The following is a 21,809-nucleotide window of genomic DNA, read 5'->3' on the forward strand; positions in this document are numbered from 1 at the left end:
AAATATTCCAGTAATTGAACCAGATGTTTTCCTAAAATGTCATGATTAACACAGTGGTCATACGTCAGTGAAGCTTCTTTTACTAACATTTTTGTCTGGATAATTTTTTTTTTTTTTTTTTGAGATGGAGTCTTGCTCCATTGCCCAGGCTTGAGTGCAGTGGCACGATCATGGCTCACTGCAACCTCTGCCTCCCAGGTTCAAGCAATTCTCCTATCTCAGCCTCCCAGGTAGCTGGGACTACACTACAAGCGCCTGCCACCACACCTGGCTAATTTTTGTATTTTTAGTAGAGATGGGTTTTCACCTTGTTGGTCAGGCTGGTCTCGAACTCCTGACCTCAGGTGATCCGCCCACCTTGGCCTCTCAAAGTGCTGGATTACAGGCGTGAGCCACCGCGCCCGGCTGATAACTTTTTATATTACAAAACAAATGCGATATCGTTGGAAACATTTTGAAAATAGAAACAAAATCTTATAACCTAATCCCAAACATAACTATTAAATTTTCCAGTCTTGTCAAAATGGCTATTTATTTTTACCCAGTTGCGATAATGTTATATAAGTATAGCAAGCATGTTAAGCAGCATTCTATAAACATATTAAATCATTCATTTTCATAATTATCATTTTAAGTTTGTATAAGCATCTTTGAGTAGATGTATCTAATTTAATAATTTCTCTATCTTTAGATGTTTTCTATTTTTCCCTGGTTTGATTAGAACTTTCCATCTGGTATGCCATTGGCATTCTGGTGCACAGAGATGGATTCAGGTGTGGTATCTCCTCAGTCCTCTGAGAGGCCGTGGATGGGACCTGTGGTGATCAGAGTCCTCAGATTAGTAGGCTCTGGCTGCAAGACACATCCTTGACTGATTATTTCAGTGGGTTGTACAAATATCATTTTCAACGTGTGCCATTATATGAAAAAAGTTGGAATGCGTTTTTATAGTGATGCAACTTCAATTTCTATTACTATTACTAGTCATTGAACTTGTAGTGTTTTTACAATTGAGTTTTAATCACTTTTTTATAGTTTAATGTATTTTAATAGCAAAGTTACAGGAACAGCAGAAGACAGACAACATTTAAAAACATGGGCTAGTTGCAGTGGCTCACGACTGTAATCCTAGCATTTTGGGAGGCCGAGGTGGGTGGATCACAAGGTCAGGAGTTCAAGACAAGCCTGGCCAAGATGGTGAACCCCTGTTTCTACTAAAAATACAAAAATTAGCCGGACATGGTGGCGGGCGCCTGTAATCCCAGCTACTCAGGAGGCTGAGGCAGAGAATTGCTTGGACTCGGGAGGCGGAGGTTGCAGTGAGCCGAGATCACACCACTGCCCTCCAGCCTGGGCAACAGAGTGAGACTGTCTTAGAAACAAAAACAAAACAAAACAAAACAAAACAAACAAACAAAAACCAAAAAAACATGTACTTGCATGTAGGACAACTCATAAAGTATAGTGATGGAATATACTGTATGATAAAAATGATACAAACACCATTTAGTTGCCGTCAATAAGAAATTTACTTGTTTTTTAAAAAAATCCAAATGCTGGCATTGTCCAGAAAAATTTAACACGTTTATTATAATTATTATAAAGTTAAACTGCTGAAACTTGTTCACTGAAACATTTTGACTCGCATTAATGCTTTACGTCCCCACATTTATATTAAAAATTCACACACAAATGAAAATGGAAAAACTGCCAATACCTGATTTCTGTCCCCTATTTTTCCACTCGCAATCATATATACTTAGGTACGTTTTGACCCCATGGGAAAAAAAAATAGATAACGTTCAGAACTACCAACAACAGGAAAAAGAAATTTTGTGTGTGTGTGTGTGTGTGTGTGTGTGTGTGTGTGTGTTAGAATGAAGTGTTTCCCATCACAGTGGCTTTTTTTTTTTTTTTTTTCTGAGACGGGGTTTCGCTTTTCTTGCCCCAGGCTAGAGTGCAATGGCGCGATCTCGGCTCACTGCAACCTCTGCCTCCCAGGTTCAAGCGATTCTCCTGCCTCAACCTCCTGAGTAGCTGGGACTACAGGCATGCGCCACCACACCTGGCTGGTTTTGTATTTTTAGTGGAGATAGGGTTTCTCCATATTGGTCAGGCTGGTCTTGAACTCCCGACCTCAGGTGATCCACCTGCTTCGGCCTCCCAAAGTGCTGGGATTACAGGCGTGAGCCACCGTGCCCAGCATAGTGGATTCTTAAGCACATTCTTCAGGTATGTGGTGTGTTAGCTGGATGTCTTTTGGCATAATTGTTACATGTTCGGCATGGATAGCACACAGGTTGGTGTCTTCAAAAAGACCAACCAGGTAGGCCTCACTTGCCTCCTGCAAAGCACCAACAGCTGCACTCTGGAAGTGCATATCTGTTTTAAAGTCCTGAGCAATTTCTCGCACCAGACACTGGAAGGGAAGTTTGCGAATCAGAAGTTCAGTGGACTTCTGATAACGTCTAATTTCGAGTGCCACAGTACCAGGTCTGTAATGATGAGGTTTCTTCACCCGTCCAGTAGAGGGCGCACTCTTGCGGCGTTTGTAGCTAGTTGCTTCCTGGAGTTTTTTTTGTTTATTTTTTTTGCTTTTTGTTTTTTTTTTTTGTTTGAGACGGAGTCTCACTCTGTCGCCCAGGCTGGAGTGCAGTGGCGCGATCTTCGCTCACTGCAACCTCCGCCCCCCAAGTTCAAGCGAGTCTCCTGCCTCGGCCTCCCGAGTAGCTGGGACTCCAGGCGCCTGCCACCGCGCCCAGCTATTTTTTTTTTTTTTTGTATTTTAACTAGGGACAGGGTTTCACCATCTTGGCCAGGCTGGTCTTGAACTCCTGACCTCGTGATCCACCCGCCTCGGCCTCCCAAAGTGCTGGGATTGCTTCCTGGGTTCTTTACCACCAATTGATTTTTGGGCAGTCAGCTTTGTACCAGCCATGGTATAGAGACCTCCTTACTTAGACCCGTTCTTCTGCTGGAGCGTGGCGAGTGACAGGCGGCGCTGGTGTTGGAGAGCGATGGCTGAGTTTTAATTAACTTTTAAAGCAATACTTGAGGCCGGGCGCGGTGGCTCAGGCCTGTAATCCCAGCACTTTGGGAGGCTGAGGTGGGAGACCAGACTGGCCAACATGACGAAACCCCGTCTCTACAAAAAAAAAAAACAAACAACAAAAAATTAGCCTGGCGTGGTGGCGTGCATCTGTGATCCCAGCTACTTGGAAGGCTGAGGCGGGAGAATCGCTTCAACCCAGGAGGCGGAGGTTGCAGTGAGCTGAGAGCGCGCCATTGCAGTCCAGCCTGGGCGACAGAGGGAGACTCCATCTCCAAAAAGAAAGGGGTGGGGGGGGGAAGCAATACTTACACATAATACAAATGGAATCACACAGAAAGCTAAAAAGTGGTAGTGTAGTAATCTGTTTTCACGCTGCTGACAAAGACATACCTGAGACCCGGCAATTTACAAAAGAAAGTTTTATTGGACTTACAGTTCCATGTGGCTGGGGAGGCTTCACAATCATAGTGGAAGGTGAAAGGCACGTCTCAGATGGAGGCAGACAACTGGAGAGAGCTTGTGCAGGGAGACTCACGTTTGTAAAACCATCAGCTCTTGTGAGACTTATTCACTATCACAAGAACAGCACGAGAAAGACCTGCCCCCATGATTCAATTACCACCTACTGGGTCTCTCTCACAACACGTGGGAATTCAAGATGAGATTTGGGTGGGGACACAGCCCAACCATACCAGGTAGTAAGTTCTCCCTTAACCTCAGGCTTTCGGTTCTTCTCCACAGAGCCTGACTAGTTTCTTGTGTATTGCTCTAGAGACATCCTAAAGCCAAACAAGTGGGCATGCATACACATATGTATATTTTAAGGGGCTACATTAAAAATATTTACCACAGGTACAACCAACTGGAATGAAGGCCCATGGTATATAGGATGTGCCAAAATGCCTACTGCATATTATCAGCCTTGCATGTATTCCTTGCTTTTATACACTAGTTTGCTTAAATTGCTTTTATCATCTAGTAATAATTTGGAGATTGTTCCACATCAGCACATTTAGAGCAACTTCATTCTTTTCAATGGTACTGTATTTTAACCACTTTCTACAGAAGGATCTTTAGGTTTTCCCCAGACGTTTGTTACTCGAAACAGTGCTCTAACAAATATCTTTACACAGCCTTAATTTATCTGTGGCATAAATGTCTAGACAAGGAAATGCTGGGGAAAACAGTATGCACATATAAAGTTATGACTGGTATTATTACATTTCCTTCCAAAGAGGTTTATCGTTTTTATCCCCACCAACAATGTAATGAGGGTCTACTTCCCAAACCCATGCTAACTCAATATATCTTTACCAGCCCAAAGGATGAAAAACAGTGTCTCACTGATTTAATTTGCATTTAATCTAAGATTAAATTTTAAGTTTTGTAAAACCAAGTTTATCTCTGTAATTGGAGAAAACATCATCCATTAACGTGAAAGGTAATAAGCTGATGAGACTAAATTCAAAGCAAAAGCTCGCTGAGAGGATCTGCCCAATGAGGAAGATGACAATAGTGTCTGATTTTTTGCTCAGTGCCACCTCCTTCTCCTTTTCCAACAGATAGCATTTGGGAGTGCTGAGTTATAAGAAAGTGTGGTGCGCTCCAGGCTTGCTTGAGGGTATGGAAATCTTGAGATAGGTCTGGAGAACCAGGGAGAGTTAAAAGAGAAAAAAAGTAAGAAAAAAAAAAGAACTTAAGGACTATCTGATCTGGGAGAGGCTTACAAAAATTAGCGTTTTGGTTCACTATTTCTCGCTATTTCTGCGTTTCATTAACTGGCAGGGATCACTGGATACTCTGCCATGAATACATATGTTGGGTGTAGTTAGAGAACCTCAATGTCATTGAATCCATCTTGTGGGTTTTTTGGAGAGAATGAGAGTATGCTGGGAGACATGCTCTGCTTGCAAATGATCAACCCCCCAGCCCAACCCCATTCATCATTTATTTTGAGGAACTGATGATCAAGACAGGAATATGTATGACTGCCTACAAAATCCTCAAATCAGGCCACTGAATGTTCGACATGAGAACTTTGAATCACATAGAAGATACTCCAAAGGCAGAGAAAAATAGAAAGCCTTCCGACGCCCTGAAAAAATCTTGACCATCCCTGACTTCCCCCAATATGTAAGAAAACCTGTATTATTATTACACACACACTCCCACACACACCCCGCCCCCCCCCCACACACCCTCTATCCTCACTCGATCTTATTCTATTCGCTCTATTTTTGAGCCTTGGATGTTAAAGTAAGGAACGAAGCTTAGTGGGGAAGCACTGAAGTGCATGGCGCAAATTTAGATTTAAGCCTCACGTTAGATTTCAGATTTGCACATCGAGTCCCGCCCCTATCCAATCCGGGGACGTCACCGCCCTAGTCTTCGGCTGTTTTAAAAGCAAGCGGTTTTTAAAACCCCCAATCCTGCTCTTTGTGTTGGCCTCCTCGGAGTTGCCCCTCTGCAAGCCAACAATTCGGGATAGAAAACACCTCCGTGGTGTTTTCCCGGGGCTCTCCCGCGCCGCGTTCGGCCGCCAGCCCGCTCGAGCTCCCGCGCCGACGCCTCAGGGGTTCGCCCTCCGCCCCCCGCCGCCGCGCCCGGCCCGCGCGCAGGGCCCCTCTCCAGCGCCCCCTCCCCGGCACGCTGCGGCTGGCGCTCCCCAGCCCCGCCTGACGCTGCAGCTGGGCCGGAGACTCGCCATTGGATTAAAAATAGCGTCGCCAGTCCGCCCCGAGCCCGCGGTGCCCGCTCCCGCCCCGCGGCCCGCTCTCCCCACCCGCCCCGGCTCGGCTGGCTGCCGTTGCCCGCGCAGCCCGCCCGTCAGCCCGCTCGCTGGCGCCGCCACCGCCGGCAGACCCCGCGCTCCGGCTCCGGCTCGGCTCGCTCGGCTCTGGTGCGCGCCGAGGCCATGCAGCGCCGGGGCGCCCTGTTCGGCATGCCGGGCGGCAGCGGAGGCAGGAAGATGGCTGCAGGAGACATCGGCGAGCTGCTAGTGCCCCACATGCCCACGATCCGCGTGCCCAGGTCCGGCGACAGGGTCTACAAGAACGAGTGCGCCTTCTCCTACGACTCTCCCGTAAGTGAGGCGCCTCGGGGGAGGGTCGCGGGGCCGGCGGCCTGCGGCACGTGAAGCCGGGGGAGAAGATGCGCAGTGGCGGCCGGGGACCTCTTCTCTTCCTCCGGGCGGCAGAGTTGGCTCAGGAGCTCTGCAGTTCGGCAGACACTTAGTGAGCGCCCCAGGGCTACTGCAGCCGAGGACTGGGTCGTGCTGGTGGTTTTGCTCCGCCAGCCTCCCCAGGCTGGAAGGGCCCGATTCCCAGCAGCTTGCACACAGCCCCGCCGCCGTTTAAAGATAGATGAAATACAAGAGTTCCTGTTCCGAACTGCACGTTGCAGATCGTTTGCGTCCTCCGCGGGGCAGAGCGCAGGGCGGGTAGGTGGACGGGATGATCCCCCCACACCTCCGGACACACAGCCCTTCTTTTTCTGGGACCACTTGCTTTGCTCAGGGATCCCCACTCCTGGACAATTCTGATTTGCTCTCTGAGCTTTTCTTCCACCAGTTCCCATTTCACCCCACTCCTTTTCTTGCCTTTAGAATGTCAGGGCCAGGCGCGGTGGCTCACGTCTGAAATCCCAGCACTTTTTAAGAGGCGGAGGCGGGCGGATCGCTTGAGGTCAGGAGTTCGAGACCAGCCTGGCTAATATGGCGAAACCCCATCTCTACTAAAAAAACCCCAAAAATTAGCTGGGCGCGGTGGCGGGAGCCTGTAGTCCCAGCTACTCGGGAGGCTGAGGCTTGAGAATCGCTTGAACCGGGAAGGAGGAGGCTGTAGTGGGCCGAGATCGCGCCACTGCCCTCCAGCCTGGGCGACAGAGCGAGACTCCGTCTCAAAAAAAAAAAAAAAAAAAAAAATGTCAGACGAAACCTTCCGGTGCCTCCACTCGGGCAGCAGAAATAGGGGATCTACTGGATTGCGATGGTTTTCTTAAGCCTTTCCCCCCTTGCCCTTCTAAATGAGTCACTTGGACTGACATGCGCAAGTATAAATTATTAAAAGTTCAATCCCGAGTCGTGACCTCGGAGAATGAGGAGGAAGCTGAGACGGATCGCCGCCTTCCACCCGGGGCGGTTGGTGGTGGTTTTCACCTGGTTCTATGTGAATGTGTGAGAAGCAGCAGGAGGGTGAATGTCCCTTTCAAAAGTCAAAATGGGCTTCAAAGTGACTCAGCTGTCTGGCGTTTATCATGTCTCTTTGAGGACCAGGTTATTTTTATCCATCCACTTTAGATCTCGTATGTCACCCGGCAGATCTCAATGCATTGGGAGGCGCATGGATTGGATGGACCGAGGCAGGTCTCGCAATGGTCTAATGTATTTTATTCATAGCATGTGGACTATTGTCAGAGGGGAAAAGAAAAGTCCAAATGAGCGGCAACATTTCCAAAGTTTCCTTTATTATCTGTGGGTTGATTTTGGCTGGCTTCAAAGCACTTTTGCTCGATACACACTGGAGTATCAGAGTTAGTATCCTCTCTGTGACATTTAGTTTTTTTATTTATGGTAACTCCATATCATTTGAGGGATGAAACCTAACTTAATTTTTGATTGCTTACTTTTTTTTTCTTTCGAAAAGATCCACAGAGTGGAGTGTGACAATCGGCAGTCCTTTTTTAGGATGTTATCCATAAATTATTTGAAAATGCCATTTTCAGATTGTATGGCCAGTGTTGGGCAGTTCCCACTAATAGCTTCTAAAGGTGGAGAGGGATGATGGTCCTAACTAACCTAAGCAACTGACAGATTGTTACCTCCAGGAAGAAGAAAGTGGCCTAAGTTTTTTAGGATAGCACAACATGGAAAGTGGGTCAAATGACTTTCCCCATGTTTGATTTGGGCTCTTCTTCAAGTTCTGCTTACAAAGTTTGCTCTTGGAAGTTTTTGCTGCATAATGCAGTGGATACCAGGTGTGGGAAAAAAGGCTGGTTGTTTTAATTCATTTCCACAGATAGTTATTGGGAGCTTACTCTGTGTGTTTCTAGAATGTTACTATTCTAGAAACATCTCGTCCAGTGTAGACTGATGATTCCAATCATATCACAGCAGTTCCTTAGGGGAGACTGGGATTATTTACAAGGCTGATGAATCAGTATATTTCATTATCTATGTTTCAGGGGAGGAAGGGAAGGTTTGATAATATTTATCTTAAAGTACAGTGCGTGATAATGGGAAGGTTTTTTTTTTTTTGAGTTTTGCTCTTGTTGTCCAGGCTGGAGTGCAATGGTACAATCTCAGCTCACTGCAACCTCTGCCTCCTGGATTCAAGTGATTCTCCTGCCTCAGCCTGCCAAGTAGCTGGGATTACAGGCGTGTGCCACCACACCCGGCTAGTTTTGTATTTTTAGTAGAGGTGGGTTTCGCCATGTTGGTTAGGCTGGTCTCGAACTCCTGACCTCAAGTGATCCACTCACCTTGGCCTCCCAAAGTGCCAGGATTACAGGCGTGAGCCACTGCACCCAGCCAGTATTTTGTTATGGTATGTAACACTATACTAAAGGGTTTCTTCAGCACCTACTATGTGCCATCTCATACATGCATGACTGTAAGGAGCATAAAGAGCAAAATCCATTGGTGCTAAACACGCCAGAAACTTTAATCCACAAGTGCCACGGGATGTCTTAGGGAAAAGGCCAAAACCAGCTGAGTGGAAAAAAGAAATCATCCCTGCATTGGTTACTGTTGAAAAAGGTTATGTACAAAGATGGCTAGAAAATAAGGGAGATCAACATTCAAGGCCAGGGAAATTATATGTGCAAAGAAGATATAACGTGTGAATATTTCCCACTAATTTGCCTGTAATGTATTTGGAATAAAAAGATACATTTGGCAAGTAGGAAGAAGTGAGGTAGAACCAAATAGAGAGTAGATGATGGGGGCCTTGAATCTGGAAAACATTTGATCTTGATTTTATATGGTCAGTTATGGAAAGCTATTCTTGGTCATGTGATTTAAAGTGGTGTTGGAGGAAGAGTGTGAATCAACAAATCTTTATGATGTACCTACCATGTCTAAGGCACTGTCTGTAGACCTTTGCCATTCTTCACCTTTGTGGGATATGAGTAGTGTATTAGTATCTCTCTTCCCTTCTTCCCACCTCCTAGGGCTTAACACATAGCAGATGCTCAATAACAGCTATTTTGGGATGAGTGAGAATTTGTTTTTCACCTACCTCTTTGATTTCATCCTGGACCCACCCTCCCACCTTGACGTGTAGGTTCACCTCTCCATGGTTTGGTTCATTGTGCAAGGTCTGTAATGCACCTTCCCAATGGAGCTTCTTTTCAAGACTGAATTCAAGTGGTTCTTGCTCTATGAATCATTTCCATATTGCCTCCCACCAGACCCCATAAGCATTCCTGTCTAACCCCCAGTGACATGTTCACGTGCTTGTCTCTGCCTTTGAGTGCGACCTTCCTGGAGAGTGGGGACTTTGTGTTATTTCCAGCAGCTGGTCTAGCATCTGGTATATATACCAGGAGCTCAGTGAATGCTTTGGAAATGTATGAATTCCATGGATTTACAGGCCCTGCACATGGTGAGGATAAAACATATGGGAAATACTGAGAAAGGAATCATGGGGCATTACCACATAGAATGAGGTGATTTCATTGATTGTTGGGGACAGTCGTGAAGGAGAGAGCCCAGACTGGCAGTGTTTGAATCCTATCTCCGTCACTCAGTGTGTAACTTCTCTGAGCCCCAGTTTCTCCATCTGTGAAATGGAGACTGTAACAGCCTATCTCAAAAGGTTATTTTGTGGATTAAATAAATTAATACATAAAGTGTGTCTGGCCAATTAGTAATCACATACACATTTGTTTTAAAAAAGGAGGAAAGGCTGGGGCGCGGTGGCTAACGCCTGTAATCCCAGCACTTTGGGAGGCCGAGGCAGGTGGATCACCTGAGGTCAGGAGTTTGACAGGAGGCAGAGGTTGCAGTGAGCCAGGATTGCACCACTGCACTCCAGCCTGGGCAACAGAGTGAGACTCCGTCTCAAAAAAATAAAATAAAATAAAAAAATTGAAAAGGAGGAAAGAGAGAAGAATGGAAGGAAGAAAGAAGAAAGAAAAATAGTCAGTCATGGCCGGGTGCTGTGGCTCCCGCCTGTAATTCCAGCACTTTGGGAGGCTGAGGCAGACAGATCACAACATCAAGAGATTGAGACCATCCTGGCAACATGGTGAAACCCTGTCTCTACTAAAAAAGTACAAAAATCATCTGGGTGTGGTGGCACGCACCTGTAGTCCCAGCTACTCGGGAGGCTGAGGCAGGAGAATCGCTTGAACCTAGGAGGCAGAGGTTGCAGTAAGCCGAGATTGCGTCACTGCACTCCAGCCTGGTGACAGAGGGGAATTCCGTCTCAAAAAAAAAAAAAAAAAAAAAGAGAAAGAGTTAATCACAAGTTGTAAGCCCAAGAGTCTGGTTGTCAGGGGTTGTGTAGGAAGTTTTGTGTGCTTAAGTGGAGGAGGGATGTCTTGGTTCACACTTCTGCTCATAAGCCTCCCTGGACCAGCATGGAAATCTCCTCTCATCTTTTTGGTTGTTGAGCTCCTTATTTCTATGGGTGTACTTTGTCCTGTGTCTCTTCAGTTTCCAGGTGGTCAGTTCCAGTGAGGCGAGTCTCTGGCTTGTCCATGTGTAAGACTCATTTCCTTTTCTCTCTCAGCCTCCTGAGTAGCTGGGATTACAGGTGCCCACCACGCCTGGCTAATTTTTTGTATTTTTAGTAGAGACGGGGTTTCACTATGTTGGCCAGGCTGGTCCTGAACTCCTGACCTCGTGATCCGCCCACCTTGGCCTCCCAAAGTGCTGTGATTACAGGCGGGAGCCACTGCACCTGGCCAACTGATTTCCTTTTCTAAGACCACCTTCCTCTTGTGATCATTTGTCTGGGCTCTCTCTCAACCTTCATCTTCTGCTTCAGACTTCATCCTTTCCTCTGAATGCCTGCATTACGTAGAGTCTGTGTCATGCAGCACAGCGGTTCTAGTCTGTCCTCATAGTTTGCTCTCTTGTGCTAATTCTGCCCCCCTCCCCACCTGCATTGTAAGTGGAGCTGTTTATGCCTTGCCTTAGCTTGGGTCAACTGAAAATGGGGAGGCTTAGACAAGGCAGTTTATTTTGGAAAGTTATCCCAGGGAACAGAAGTGGAATTATGAGCAAGAGAATAGCGACAAAGAGAAAGAAGGAAAGCCAGTCCAAGAGTGAGTTATGGAGCTGGCTTCCACAGTGGACAGCTAGAGCTAAACCTCACTGGGGACTCCTTGGGTAACTGCAGAATGTGCCTCAGAATTGTCCACTTGAGATGGAGCTGGGGAGAGTACTGTATTTATCCACTGGCTCCCATCCCCCATTGGTCAAGGTTTGTTCTATGGGTGGAAAAGCCCTCACTCTTCCAAGTCTGTATTTATAGGCACTAAGCCTGCAAATGGGAAGTATTTTGACAAGCTGAGTGGGACCAGCAGCAGCTGAGAAGCAAGAGGTCCTCAGTGCAGCTGAGGCTAAGACTGTTGGGCCACACCTGCTGTGACAATCAGCTGCATACAGTGGCTGAACCAAAAAGGTGGCCGGAGGGGATATGATACTCAGCATAAATGGTTGCCCCTTACTCCCACCTCTTCTTCCCTTCTCGCATCAGGACTGTTTTTTAAGAAGGAGCTTTTTTCCCATTTTTGGAAGTTCTGAGATGGCTCGGTGATATTGAGATGTCACTGTTGGTTCTTTGTCTTCCTGGAAGTCTTTGGAAACTCTGATGGACAGGGGCCAGCAGGTGGGAGTGGCTGGTTTAGATATCCACCAGGAAAGACTTTGAGATCTCCATCTACTTGTGGGAACACTTCATGTTAGGGGCTCAGTGAATCCTCTGTCTTTCTGTCCTTTCTTCCACAAGTATTTATTGATGTGCCTGGTATTCTCTCAGGCATTGCCAGTAATAATAATGACATCTCACATGTATATAGAGCAGTTTTCAAAGTGTGCTCCCTGAACCAGCAGCACTAGCATGTCTTGGGAACTGCTAACTCTGTTTCAGAAGATCTGGGGGTGGGGGTGTAGCAGTCTGTGTGTTAATAAGCTCTTTGCGTGATTCTGAGACATGCCAAAGTTTGAGACCGAGTGATAGGGCACTTACTAGGCGCCATGCATCATTCCAAGCCTTCTAATTATTGCATATATTATTATACCTACATGAACTCATTTAATCATCACAACAACCCTATGTTATATACTATTACCATTTTGCAGATCAGGAAACTCAAGTACAAAGATCACCCAGAGAGTAAGTAGGAGAGCTGGGATGTGAATCTGAATTGTCTGACTCTAGAATCTGTTTTTAAAGAACCATTTTGGCTGGGCGCGGTGGCTCACACCTGTAATCCCAGCACTTTGGGAGGCTGAGGTGGGTGGATCACCTTATGAGGTCAGGAGTTCGAGACCAGCCTGGCCAACATGGCGAAACCCCGTCTCTACTAAAAATACAAAAATTAGCTGGGCTGGGTAGCGGGTGCCTGTAGTCCCAGCTACTCAGGAGGCTGAGGCAGGGAGAATCGCTTGAACCCGGGAGGCAGAGGTTGCAGTAAGCCAAGATCCCGCTATTCCACTCCAGCCTGGGCGACAGAGCGAGACTCTGTCTCAAAAAACAAAACATTTTAACTCGTTTTAATTGTACAATTCAGTGGCATTAAATTACATTCGCATTGTTGTGTAACTATCACTATGCATTGTTGTGTGAATATCACTACTGTCGATCTCCAGTTTTTCATCATTCCAAACTGAAACCCTGTATCCATTTGACAATAAACCCCTACTTCTCCCTTCTCCTAGCCCCTTGTAATGTCCATTCAACTTTCTGTCTCTATGAATTTGCTTATTCTAGGCACTTTATATAAGTGGAATCACACAGTATTTGTCCTTTCGTGTCTGGCTTATTTCATTTAGCATAATGTTATCAAGGTTCAGTGTTGTAGCATGCATTAGAATTTCCTTCCTTCTTAAGGCTGAATAATATTCCATCATATATATGTACATGTATTACATTTTATTTGTCCATTCACCTGTTAATGGACATCGGGTTGTTTATACCTTTTGACCGTTGTGAATAAAGCTGCTTCAGTTGTTGGTGTACAAGTATTTGTTTGAGTCCCTGTAGATTCTCTGCATTTTACCATTGTACTATGCACGTTGCCTTGCAGGCAATGAGACTTCCCATCATAATGTTTACTTGTAGGGAGAAAAAAAAGTTAATTTAGGATCTCTGTGGAAAACTCTTCCTCCTAATGGATAAACTGATACAAGGTAGTAAAGCAAAATTTCAGAGCAGGCAGACTTTTTTCCACTTTGAAGATATAAACTTAGAGTAAATCTTATTAGTTTCACATGTCAAAAGCTTCCTTCCAAAAGCAACTAGCTGAAAAGTTGTTCTCGAGCAGTGATTCTCAAGCTTTTTGACCTCTTTATACTCTTTAACTATTTTTGAGAACTGCAAAAAGCTTTTGTGTGATTTCTATTGCTATTTACCATATTAGAAATTAAAACTGAGAAAAATTTAAAACAATTTGAACAATTACATTCTATTAGCTTTTGAAATGATGTCATTGCATGCCATGTAGCCTTGGGAAAATGCCACTGTGTGCTATGAGAGAATGAGAGAGAGAAAGGCAAGTAACTTCATGTTATGAAAATAGTTTTGACCTCCCAAATTACTTAAAGACTCTGGGGTGTCAGAGGGTTACCAGGCCTTACTTTGGAAACCAAAGTTCTAGAGTTTAGGCAAGAAGATATAACCACTTATTCCAGTCACTTACCTCACCTGAAATGTAGCCTATGGGTTCACATTAAATTATTATTTTAATTTTAGCTCAACCATAGATGTCATATGTTGCATGCACATTCTTTTTGAAGCAAATTAAAATTTAGAGAGTTTGATTGACACTTTTTGAAAAAATTAGAGTTACTTGAGCTGGGAATTTACTATTTCATAGATAGGATTTTTTTTTTTTTATTCTCTGAACTGTGAGTTTCATTGTAGGGTGACCTGGCTGGGCTGTTTCTTTGGGGAAGCTTAAATGTTAGTGTCTTGATTTTTTTTTTTTCTTCCTTTGGCTACCAGGTAGGAGACTATTCTAATCTCTTGCCTGGAAAATACAGGCCTGTCTACCAGTATTTAGGGAACTGAGTGGGAGTAGAGGGTGAAGGTGGTCTCAGCATCTGGGTATTCGATACCAGCTGGATATTGCCTGTAGGTTCTCAGCTGTGTCCCTGCTTTGCTAAGCTTCTCCCATCATTGCAGGGGCTGGCTCCTGGACATTGCATTTCCCAGAGTCCCTTGGTGGCAAGATTCTGATATTGATTTTTCCAGTAAGAGATTTAGAAGGCAAAAGAGAAGGAGAAGCCACTTTGCTATTGCAACTGTGGCACCTGGTCGATGTGAGGTTTTCCTAGCAGCATCTGAGTGTCCTTCTGGGACACAGTTACCTCAGTGGTGGGGATTCTGACGTCATCTGTGCAGTTTCTTGTGACGCTTGTACATCCTGAGTTCCTGAACACAGGCAGTGATTTCTCTGACTGTGGCTCTCACTGCCCTTTCCATGATTTTTTAAGCTTTTAATTTCCTGTGTCAAATCTCTTCCTGCCTGTAATACCTGAATAGCATCTATTTTCTGACCAAATCTGGACTGATACACATACATTCTCTTAGTCCGCATGTTCGTGATGGTGCCTCTATTCTTAACTAAGCTCATTCTTCCCCAGCGCTGAAACCTTTGTTTTCGTCTGCTTTAGAGAATCACTCTCTAGTTCTTTGCCAGGAGAGGGAGGGGCCTCTTGGAGTGGAGGTGAGATTTGGGGCTCTGACGGCTACATAGAAAACCTTTCTCTTTATTTTAGCTCCTACTTCACCCCATCTTCCAGAGTTATCTTGAATTGCCAGTTCTGGAGTCTTTTGGGCATTCTGGGGTGAAGATCAGGTTGGATCTTGGCTTTCCCTGCTGCTGGCCTAGGATTCAGCTCTGTTGCCATCTTAGTCTTTTAGCATTCATTTACCTGCCGTCCAGCTTTCCAGACTTTAGTGCTATAGCTTATGTCTTGAAAAAATCCCTTTGCTGTCCTTTGATTGGGGTTTCAGAAAGGAGTGAAATGGATGTCTTTGTGTCATTTGCCATGTGTACCCTAAAATCCTGCTTTTCTAAAATCATAATCAAGAAGTCACTTGCTGTCCCTTTTGGACAGTAGTTCATTACCTTTAAAGTTGTACCAGTTTTAGAGCTTTGGAATGTGAGAGATGATGCTGATCCTGTCAGAAAGACTTTTTGGAAAAGTTCATGTTCTCTGCTCATTTTGGATCTGGACATCTGGTCAATTTTCTTCCTTTGTAAGGCAGGATAATATCCCATTGTGTGTATATACCGCATCTTGTTTATCCAGTCATCTGTCAGGGACACTGGGTTGCTTCCACCTTTTGGCTCCTGTGAATAGTGCTGCCATGAACATGGCTATCTCACTGTCTCTTTTAGCATCATATCCCATTAGTCACCAAATTCTGGTATATCCTCCTCTCTCCCTTGCACTGCTAAGGCTCGGGCCCTCATCCTTTCTCACCTGGACTGTGGCAGAAGCTTCCTAACAACCACCTTACTTTCCCTTCCAGTCTGTCACACTGCACTCTTGGATATTTTTAAAATAGGGGTCTGATCATGTCATTTTCCCACCTTGAAATCCTCAATGGTGCCATTCAGACTTTTCTAACATGGCACATCACCTCAGTTTACCTTGTTGATCCAGCTTTCCTGCCCTCTGCTTACCTTCTGTCTGTCCCAAAGGACTTTCCATTCTCTAGGTGCTCCGTGCTCTTGCCCCTCCATGTGCTTGCTCATGCTCTTGCATTGGCCTGGAATGCATTCTCTCACTCTCATCCTCCTGGAAAAGCCCTGTTCGTCCTTTAAAGCCAGCTCAGATGTTCTTTGTGAGGACTCCTCCCATCCTCAGAAGCTGAGTTAGATATCTGTTTTCCTTTGCCTTCACTTTGTACATCTCTGTCATGGGTGGGATACAGATTGTGGGGATGTGGAATAGCTGAGGTCTTGGAGAATTAAAAGGAAAAGAGCAGAGAACTGAAAACTACACAATTTGTGAACCTGTGCCATTAAGCCTGCATCTTTTCTGATTTTCTGTGTATGTTTTTTTTTTTTTTTTGGAGTCTTGGTCTGTTGCTCAGGCTGGAGTGCAGTGGCATGATCTTGGCTCACTGCAACCTCTGCCTCCTGGGTTCAAGCTGGGATTACAGGCGTGTGCCACCATGCCCGGCTATTTTTTTTGTATTTTTACTAGGGATGGGGTTTCAACATGTTGGTCAGGCTGGTCTCAAACTCCTGACCTCAAATGATCCACCTGCCTTGGCCTCCCAAAGTGCTGGGATTACAGGCATGAGCCACCACACCCAGCTGCCAATATGATATTTTCATGTTATCTTATTATCTGAAACATCATAGGTTTGACCCTTGAAAAGCCAGGGAAAAGTGTCTCGAGTACTTGCTGAATGTTTTATATGTTGTGATTCTAGGATGCTTGGTAAAAGATCCCACATTGGGCCCCTCAGGGAGATGACAAGAGGACTGGGATCTATGGTTGCAGATCAGGCCTCTGGTCTGTTCAGTATTGTGGTGATCAGTTAGGACTCCCCTTGTTCCCAGGCACAGGGAAGATGTGAACAGGAACACCTATTTTTAGGGCTAGAACAACAGGACAATGTAACAATGACAAGAATTTAATGAATCTGAATATGCCTCTGGACAGAGATGTTGCTTGAGGTGCAAGATAGTATGTGCCTCATGTGGTAAGATTAAAAAGGAAAGACAGTGCGTGGTGGCTCACGCCTGTAATCCCAGCACTTTGGGAGGCTGAGGTGGGCGGATCACCTGAGGTCAGGAGTTCAAGATCAGCCTGGCCAACATGGTGAAACTCCGTCTCTACTAAAGATACAAAACTTAGCCTGGCATGGTGGCAGGCGCCTGTAATCCCAGCTACTCAGGAGGCTGAGGCAGGAGAATCGCTTAAACCCAGGAGGCGGAAGTTGCAGTGAGCCAAGATCGCGCCATTGCACTCCAGCCTGGGCAACAGAGTGAGACCTTGTCTCAAAAGAAAAAAAAAAGATTAAAAAGGAAGCATTCTGCTTTGTGTTAGTTAACAAGTGTTAATACTGACTTATGGCTTCCTGTGCACTCTGCACTGCAGTTGGTATTATAGGGGCAGAGAGGGTGTAAGTGGGAGGGAAACAGAGGACCATGGCAGGATCTCTATCGTAGTGGAGTGTGTATGCTAATTTCAAGTGTCTATTATGGAAAGTCTGGCATGAGGACATAACCGCTCGAGCTAACTCCAATCCGTCCAGTGTCTATTATGAGTCAAACACTATGCCAGGCACTTTTATGTACGTCATCTCATTTAATTATGACAGTAATTGGCTTACATGTTATAGTTACGATTTTGCCCCTGTTTTACGGATGAGGAAATGGAGAGTCAGAGAGGTTAGGTAATTTGTTCAAGGATTTGTTCAAAGATGGCTTCATGACAGAGGTGGTCTTTAAGCCCTGATGAGTCATGAAGTTAGACCCTGCAGCACTTATAGGATATTTAAGGCTTTTCTTTTTTTTGAGACAGAGTCTTGCTGTGTTGCCCAGGCTGGAGTGCAGTGGTGTGATCTCGGCTCACTGCCACCTCTGCCTCCCCGGTTCCAGTGATTCTTGTGCCTCAGTCTCCTGAGTAGCTGGGACCACAGGCATGCACCACCATGCCCAGCTATTTTTTGTATTTTTAGTAGAGACAGGGTTTCTCCATGTTGGCCAGGGCATTCTTGAACTCCTGACCTCAAGTGATCTGCCTGCCTTGGCTTCTCAAAGTGCTGGGATTATAGGCATGAGCCACTGCACCCAGCTGGATATTTAAACTTTAAACAGTGTGGTGCTTAAAATTTGTGAGAGGAGATTTTAGACCTGGGAATAATCAACAAAATTTAGTAGCGTTACTGGCGTGGACAACTGGATGGAATCCGAAGAGGCAGTGCTTTGGAGGGGTAGGGGTGGACAAAGGTATGGAGTTGGGACCAACTTGGCTTGTATGCGAGATAGTAAACTGTCTTATGGAAGAGAAGATTCCTGGGGAGACTGGAAAGCAAGGTTGAATCCTCTGTGGGATGTGAAAGAGGTTGGTCTTGATAAGGTTAGACCTGAGGGACCAGCCAATTATGAGCAAGGGAACAGCATGAGGATGGTGGTCATTCCGGAAGTGGAATGAGGAATAGGTGGGAGTGGCTACAGGAAGCAGGGTTGAAAGTAATTCACATATTGTATCATTTGTGTAAAGCTGCTGAGTTGCTCTTTTGGAGGTGCCATTTGGGGCAGGTTCTGCCATTGAGTGTCCAGCCTGTTCTTTGGAAGAAGCCTCAGTTAGTGTGAATTCTCTCTCTAGGTCCCCAGTTTCATTGCTGGACAAAAGCTGATTAGGGCGAGTAGGCTGTGAGAACCTCTAAGTCTTGCAGCTCCTTCACCAGTGTCTTGGAGCCCAGCACTTTGGGTCTTGCCACTGTTTTTGTCAGGGAGCTGTCAATCTGGAGTGGCCACTTCCCAGGGACTCCAGCTGTCCTTTTGCATTTGGGGAGTGGAGCTGGCAAAGCCTGCTGAAACCTCTCTCCTGCCCCGCAGGAAAGCTTGGCAGGGTGCCTGGCGCAGGCTGCTTACTTGAGTGGGGCTGCTGTCCTTTGCCTGTCCCTCCTGCTTTCCTTGAATGAAACAGTCTTGAAAAAAAGAGAAACTGCTCTTTTCCCCAAGCCCCCACGAGAGCATGTGCTTGCCGACAGCCGCCCACCTGGCTCCTGTCACCAAAACGACATCTGCTTCTCAGTAGCACCAGGCAGCCCACAGGGGGCTAGACTGGCCTGGGCTCAAATCCACCTCCACTTACTACTTAGTAGCCATGTGACTTCAGCAAATGCTTTAATGTCACTGAATTCCTGTGAGCCTTGGTTTCCCCCTCTGTAGTAGTGCCTTACCTTGCAGGGTTGTTGTAATCACAGCTGCCCATTCAACATATCTTATTGCCGTCCTCTCTGGAACTCTCCCCTCCCTAGCTCTCACTTTTAAGCTAGTGGATCTGTAGCAGAGGTACTTGCCCTTTTATCAGTGGTTTAGTGAGCGGTTCCCTTCGAGAAGAAGATGAAATGGCATTTACGGAGTCTTGGGGTTGCCGAAGAGAGACATCTTTTACTTGGTAATTCTGCATAAGGCTCTCCCCAACAGTGAAAGCTTTTGCTGGCCTCTTTGATGGGAACTCTGTTCTGGGCCATTATTCATACTCAAATTCAGATCAGAGGGATGGGCTTTTATGGGTTAGCCTGGAAATTCAATCTTCATGTTTATCAGGGGGATTTCATCCTAAAGAAAATCATCACTTTTAAAAAATAAAATAAAAATAAGAAATGACTCTAAAAGGTGTACTGTTGACAAGGTGGTTTCACATTTTCTTTTTGTATGTGTAAGCCGGGAACTGCTGCAGGTGCTCAGTTCAGTGTGTTCGTATGCCGATGGTTTCCATGTTCCCCATTTGTCCTGAAACTGTTGTAGTAGCTGGACCTCCTGCCCTGCCCCTGGCCTTCCCCAGCTGCGGTGGGGGACAGAATCCTCATTGCTCAAAATACCCAGAAGAATGGTTCTTTTTTTTTTTTTTTGAGACAGAGTTTCGCTCTTCTTGCCCAGTCTGGAGTGCAATGGAGCAATCTCGGCTCGCTGCAACCTCTGTCTCCTGGGTTCAAGTGATTCTTCTGCCTCAGCCTCTTGAGTAGCTGGGATTACAGGCATGCGTCACCACACCCAGCTAATTTTTATATTTTTAGTAGAGACGGGGTTTCTCCATATTGGTCAGGCTGGTCTCGAATTCCTGACCTCAGGTGATCTGGCCACTTTGGCCTGCCAAAGTGCTGGGATTACAGGCGTGAGCCACCGTGTCCGGCTGATTTGGTTTTATACTTACCGAAAAAGTTAATAAATGATGCCTCAGTAGAACAGTAAGTTTATAGTGTAGTCAAAACTTAGTTGTTCAGCCTCTGCCTTTAGCTGTGCAGGACCAGGCTGTACAGCTCTAATGCATAGGAGTCCTCTGCAGAAAGGGAGACACTCAAAGTCAGAGAAAGCTGGAGGAATCATTACTGCATTAACATTTCAACATTTATTTATTTATATGTTTTTTTAGAGATGGGGTCTCGCTATGCTGCCCAGGCTGGCATCAACCTCCTGGGCTCAAGTGGTCCTCCCACCTCAGCCTTTTGAGTAGCTGGGACTACAGGTGTGCACCACCATGCCTGCTGCTGGATTAATATTTCTGTTTTTTTCTTAACATTTCATGGCCACAGATGTTTCATCAGTGTTTAGCAGCAAGGCCTATACTCTCCTGGGATTACATGCGTTTGTTCTTTCCTACCTAGTTTATGTGAACACATTTACTTCACTGGATCTGCTGTTGAAACCAAGATTTTGGATTTTGCAACTATTGTATGCTGGTAATTCTGTTTTACTGGTGACCTGTTTGGTTATTCCCTGCTATCCAGCCTATTTTCTTTCTTTCTCTGTTTATTTGTTTTTTGAGACAAGGTCTCACTCTGTTGTCCAGGCTAGAGTGCAGTGGTGTGATCTTGGCTCACTGCAACCTTGACCTCCTGGGCTTAAGTAGTTCTCCTGCCTTGGCCTCCCAAAGTGCTGAGATTACAGGCATGAGCCACTGCGCCCAGCCCTATCTTCTGATAGTGCTTTTTCTCCATTATATTTCCCCCTTCTGCGTGCTTGCTGCCCTTGATCTGGAATCTTGTTTTACTTTCTTATTGTTCACCTGCTTCTTATCTATGGGTGATTAATTTGCTCATTTGCTTCTTATTTATGGGTGCTTAATTTTTGCATTTTAAAACTCTTGTCTGGTTTGCTCTAGAAGCGAGACTATACTGGAGATCTGTGCTTTGGTTATTGGAACACTCAAGTCTTTCATTCGGACATGGAAGTACCTGAGAGGTTGAATTAATAGGTAGGTGGTTGCTTGATGAAAGCAAAAGTTGGGCAGAGACAGGAGGGTGCTCTTATGGACTCAGTAATGAATCAGAACCATCAGGAGTTGTCCTCACTTCCACCCTTTTCCACTTGCCTCTACATCTAATCCACCTCCTGGGCTAGTGCGCTCTATCCTAAAATTATATCCTGGCTGGGCGCAGTGGCTCACGCCTCTAATCCCAGCACTTTGGGAGGCCAAGGCGAGCAGATCACCTGAGGTCAGGAGTTTGAGACCAGCCTATCCAACATGGTGAAACTCCATCTCTACTAAAAATACAAAAATTAGCCGGCGTGGCGACACATGCCTGTGATCCCAGCTACTTGGGATGCTGAGGCATGAGAATCTCTTGAACTCGGGAGGCAGAGGTGCAGTGAGCTGAGATTGCGCCACTGGACTCCAGCCTGGGCAAAAGAGCAAGACTCCGTCTCAAAAAAAAAAAAAAAAAATTAAATAAATAAATAAATAAAATAATATCCTGACACTGCCCGTTTCCCTGTCTCTGCTGTCAGCCCCCTTTCCTCCTCCTCCTGCCATCTTCCCCAGGCTAAGCCACCATCTGGCCTTGTTTAGACAGAGGCTGTCTGAAAGAACTTTCTGAGATGATGGAAT

General features: G+C 45.7%; 1 protein-coding gene across 4 annotated transcripts in view; it reads left to right on the forward strand.

Annotated features, from left to right (window-relative positions):
- Nucleotides 1-5,456: 5,456 nt before the first annotated feature.
- The window catches only part of USP13 (ubiquitin specific peptidase 13), a 134,404-nt gene continuing 118,051 nt past the window's right edge, over nucleotides 5,457-21,809 (forward strand). For 2 of the 4 annotated variants that reach the window (XM_004038064.5, XM_063704406.1), the window contains exon 1: nucleotides 5,457-6,134. In XM_004038064.5, the coding sequence (XP_004038112.4) occupies nucleotides 5,967-6,134 (168 nt within the window). In that variant the 5' untranslated portion in view covers nucleotides 5,457-5,966. The remainder of the gene's footprint in view (nucleotides 6,135-21,809) is intronic. The other 2 variants (XM_055381813.2, XM_055381816.2) reach the window with 1 other exon arrangement.

This window comes from Gorilla gorilla, chromosome 2 (assembly GCF_029281585.2).
Source record: "Gorilla gorilla gorilla isolate KB3781 chromosome 2, NHGRI_mGorGor1-v2.1_pri, whole genome shotgun sequence".
In the NCBI taxonomy this organism is placed as follows: Eukaryota; Metazoa; Chordata; class Mammalia; order Primates; family Hominidae; genus Gorilla; species Gorilla gorilla.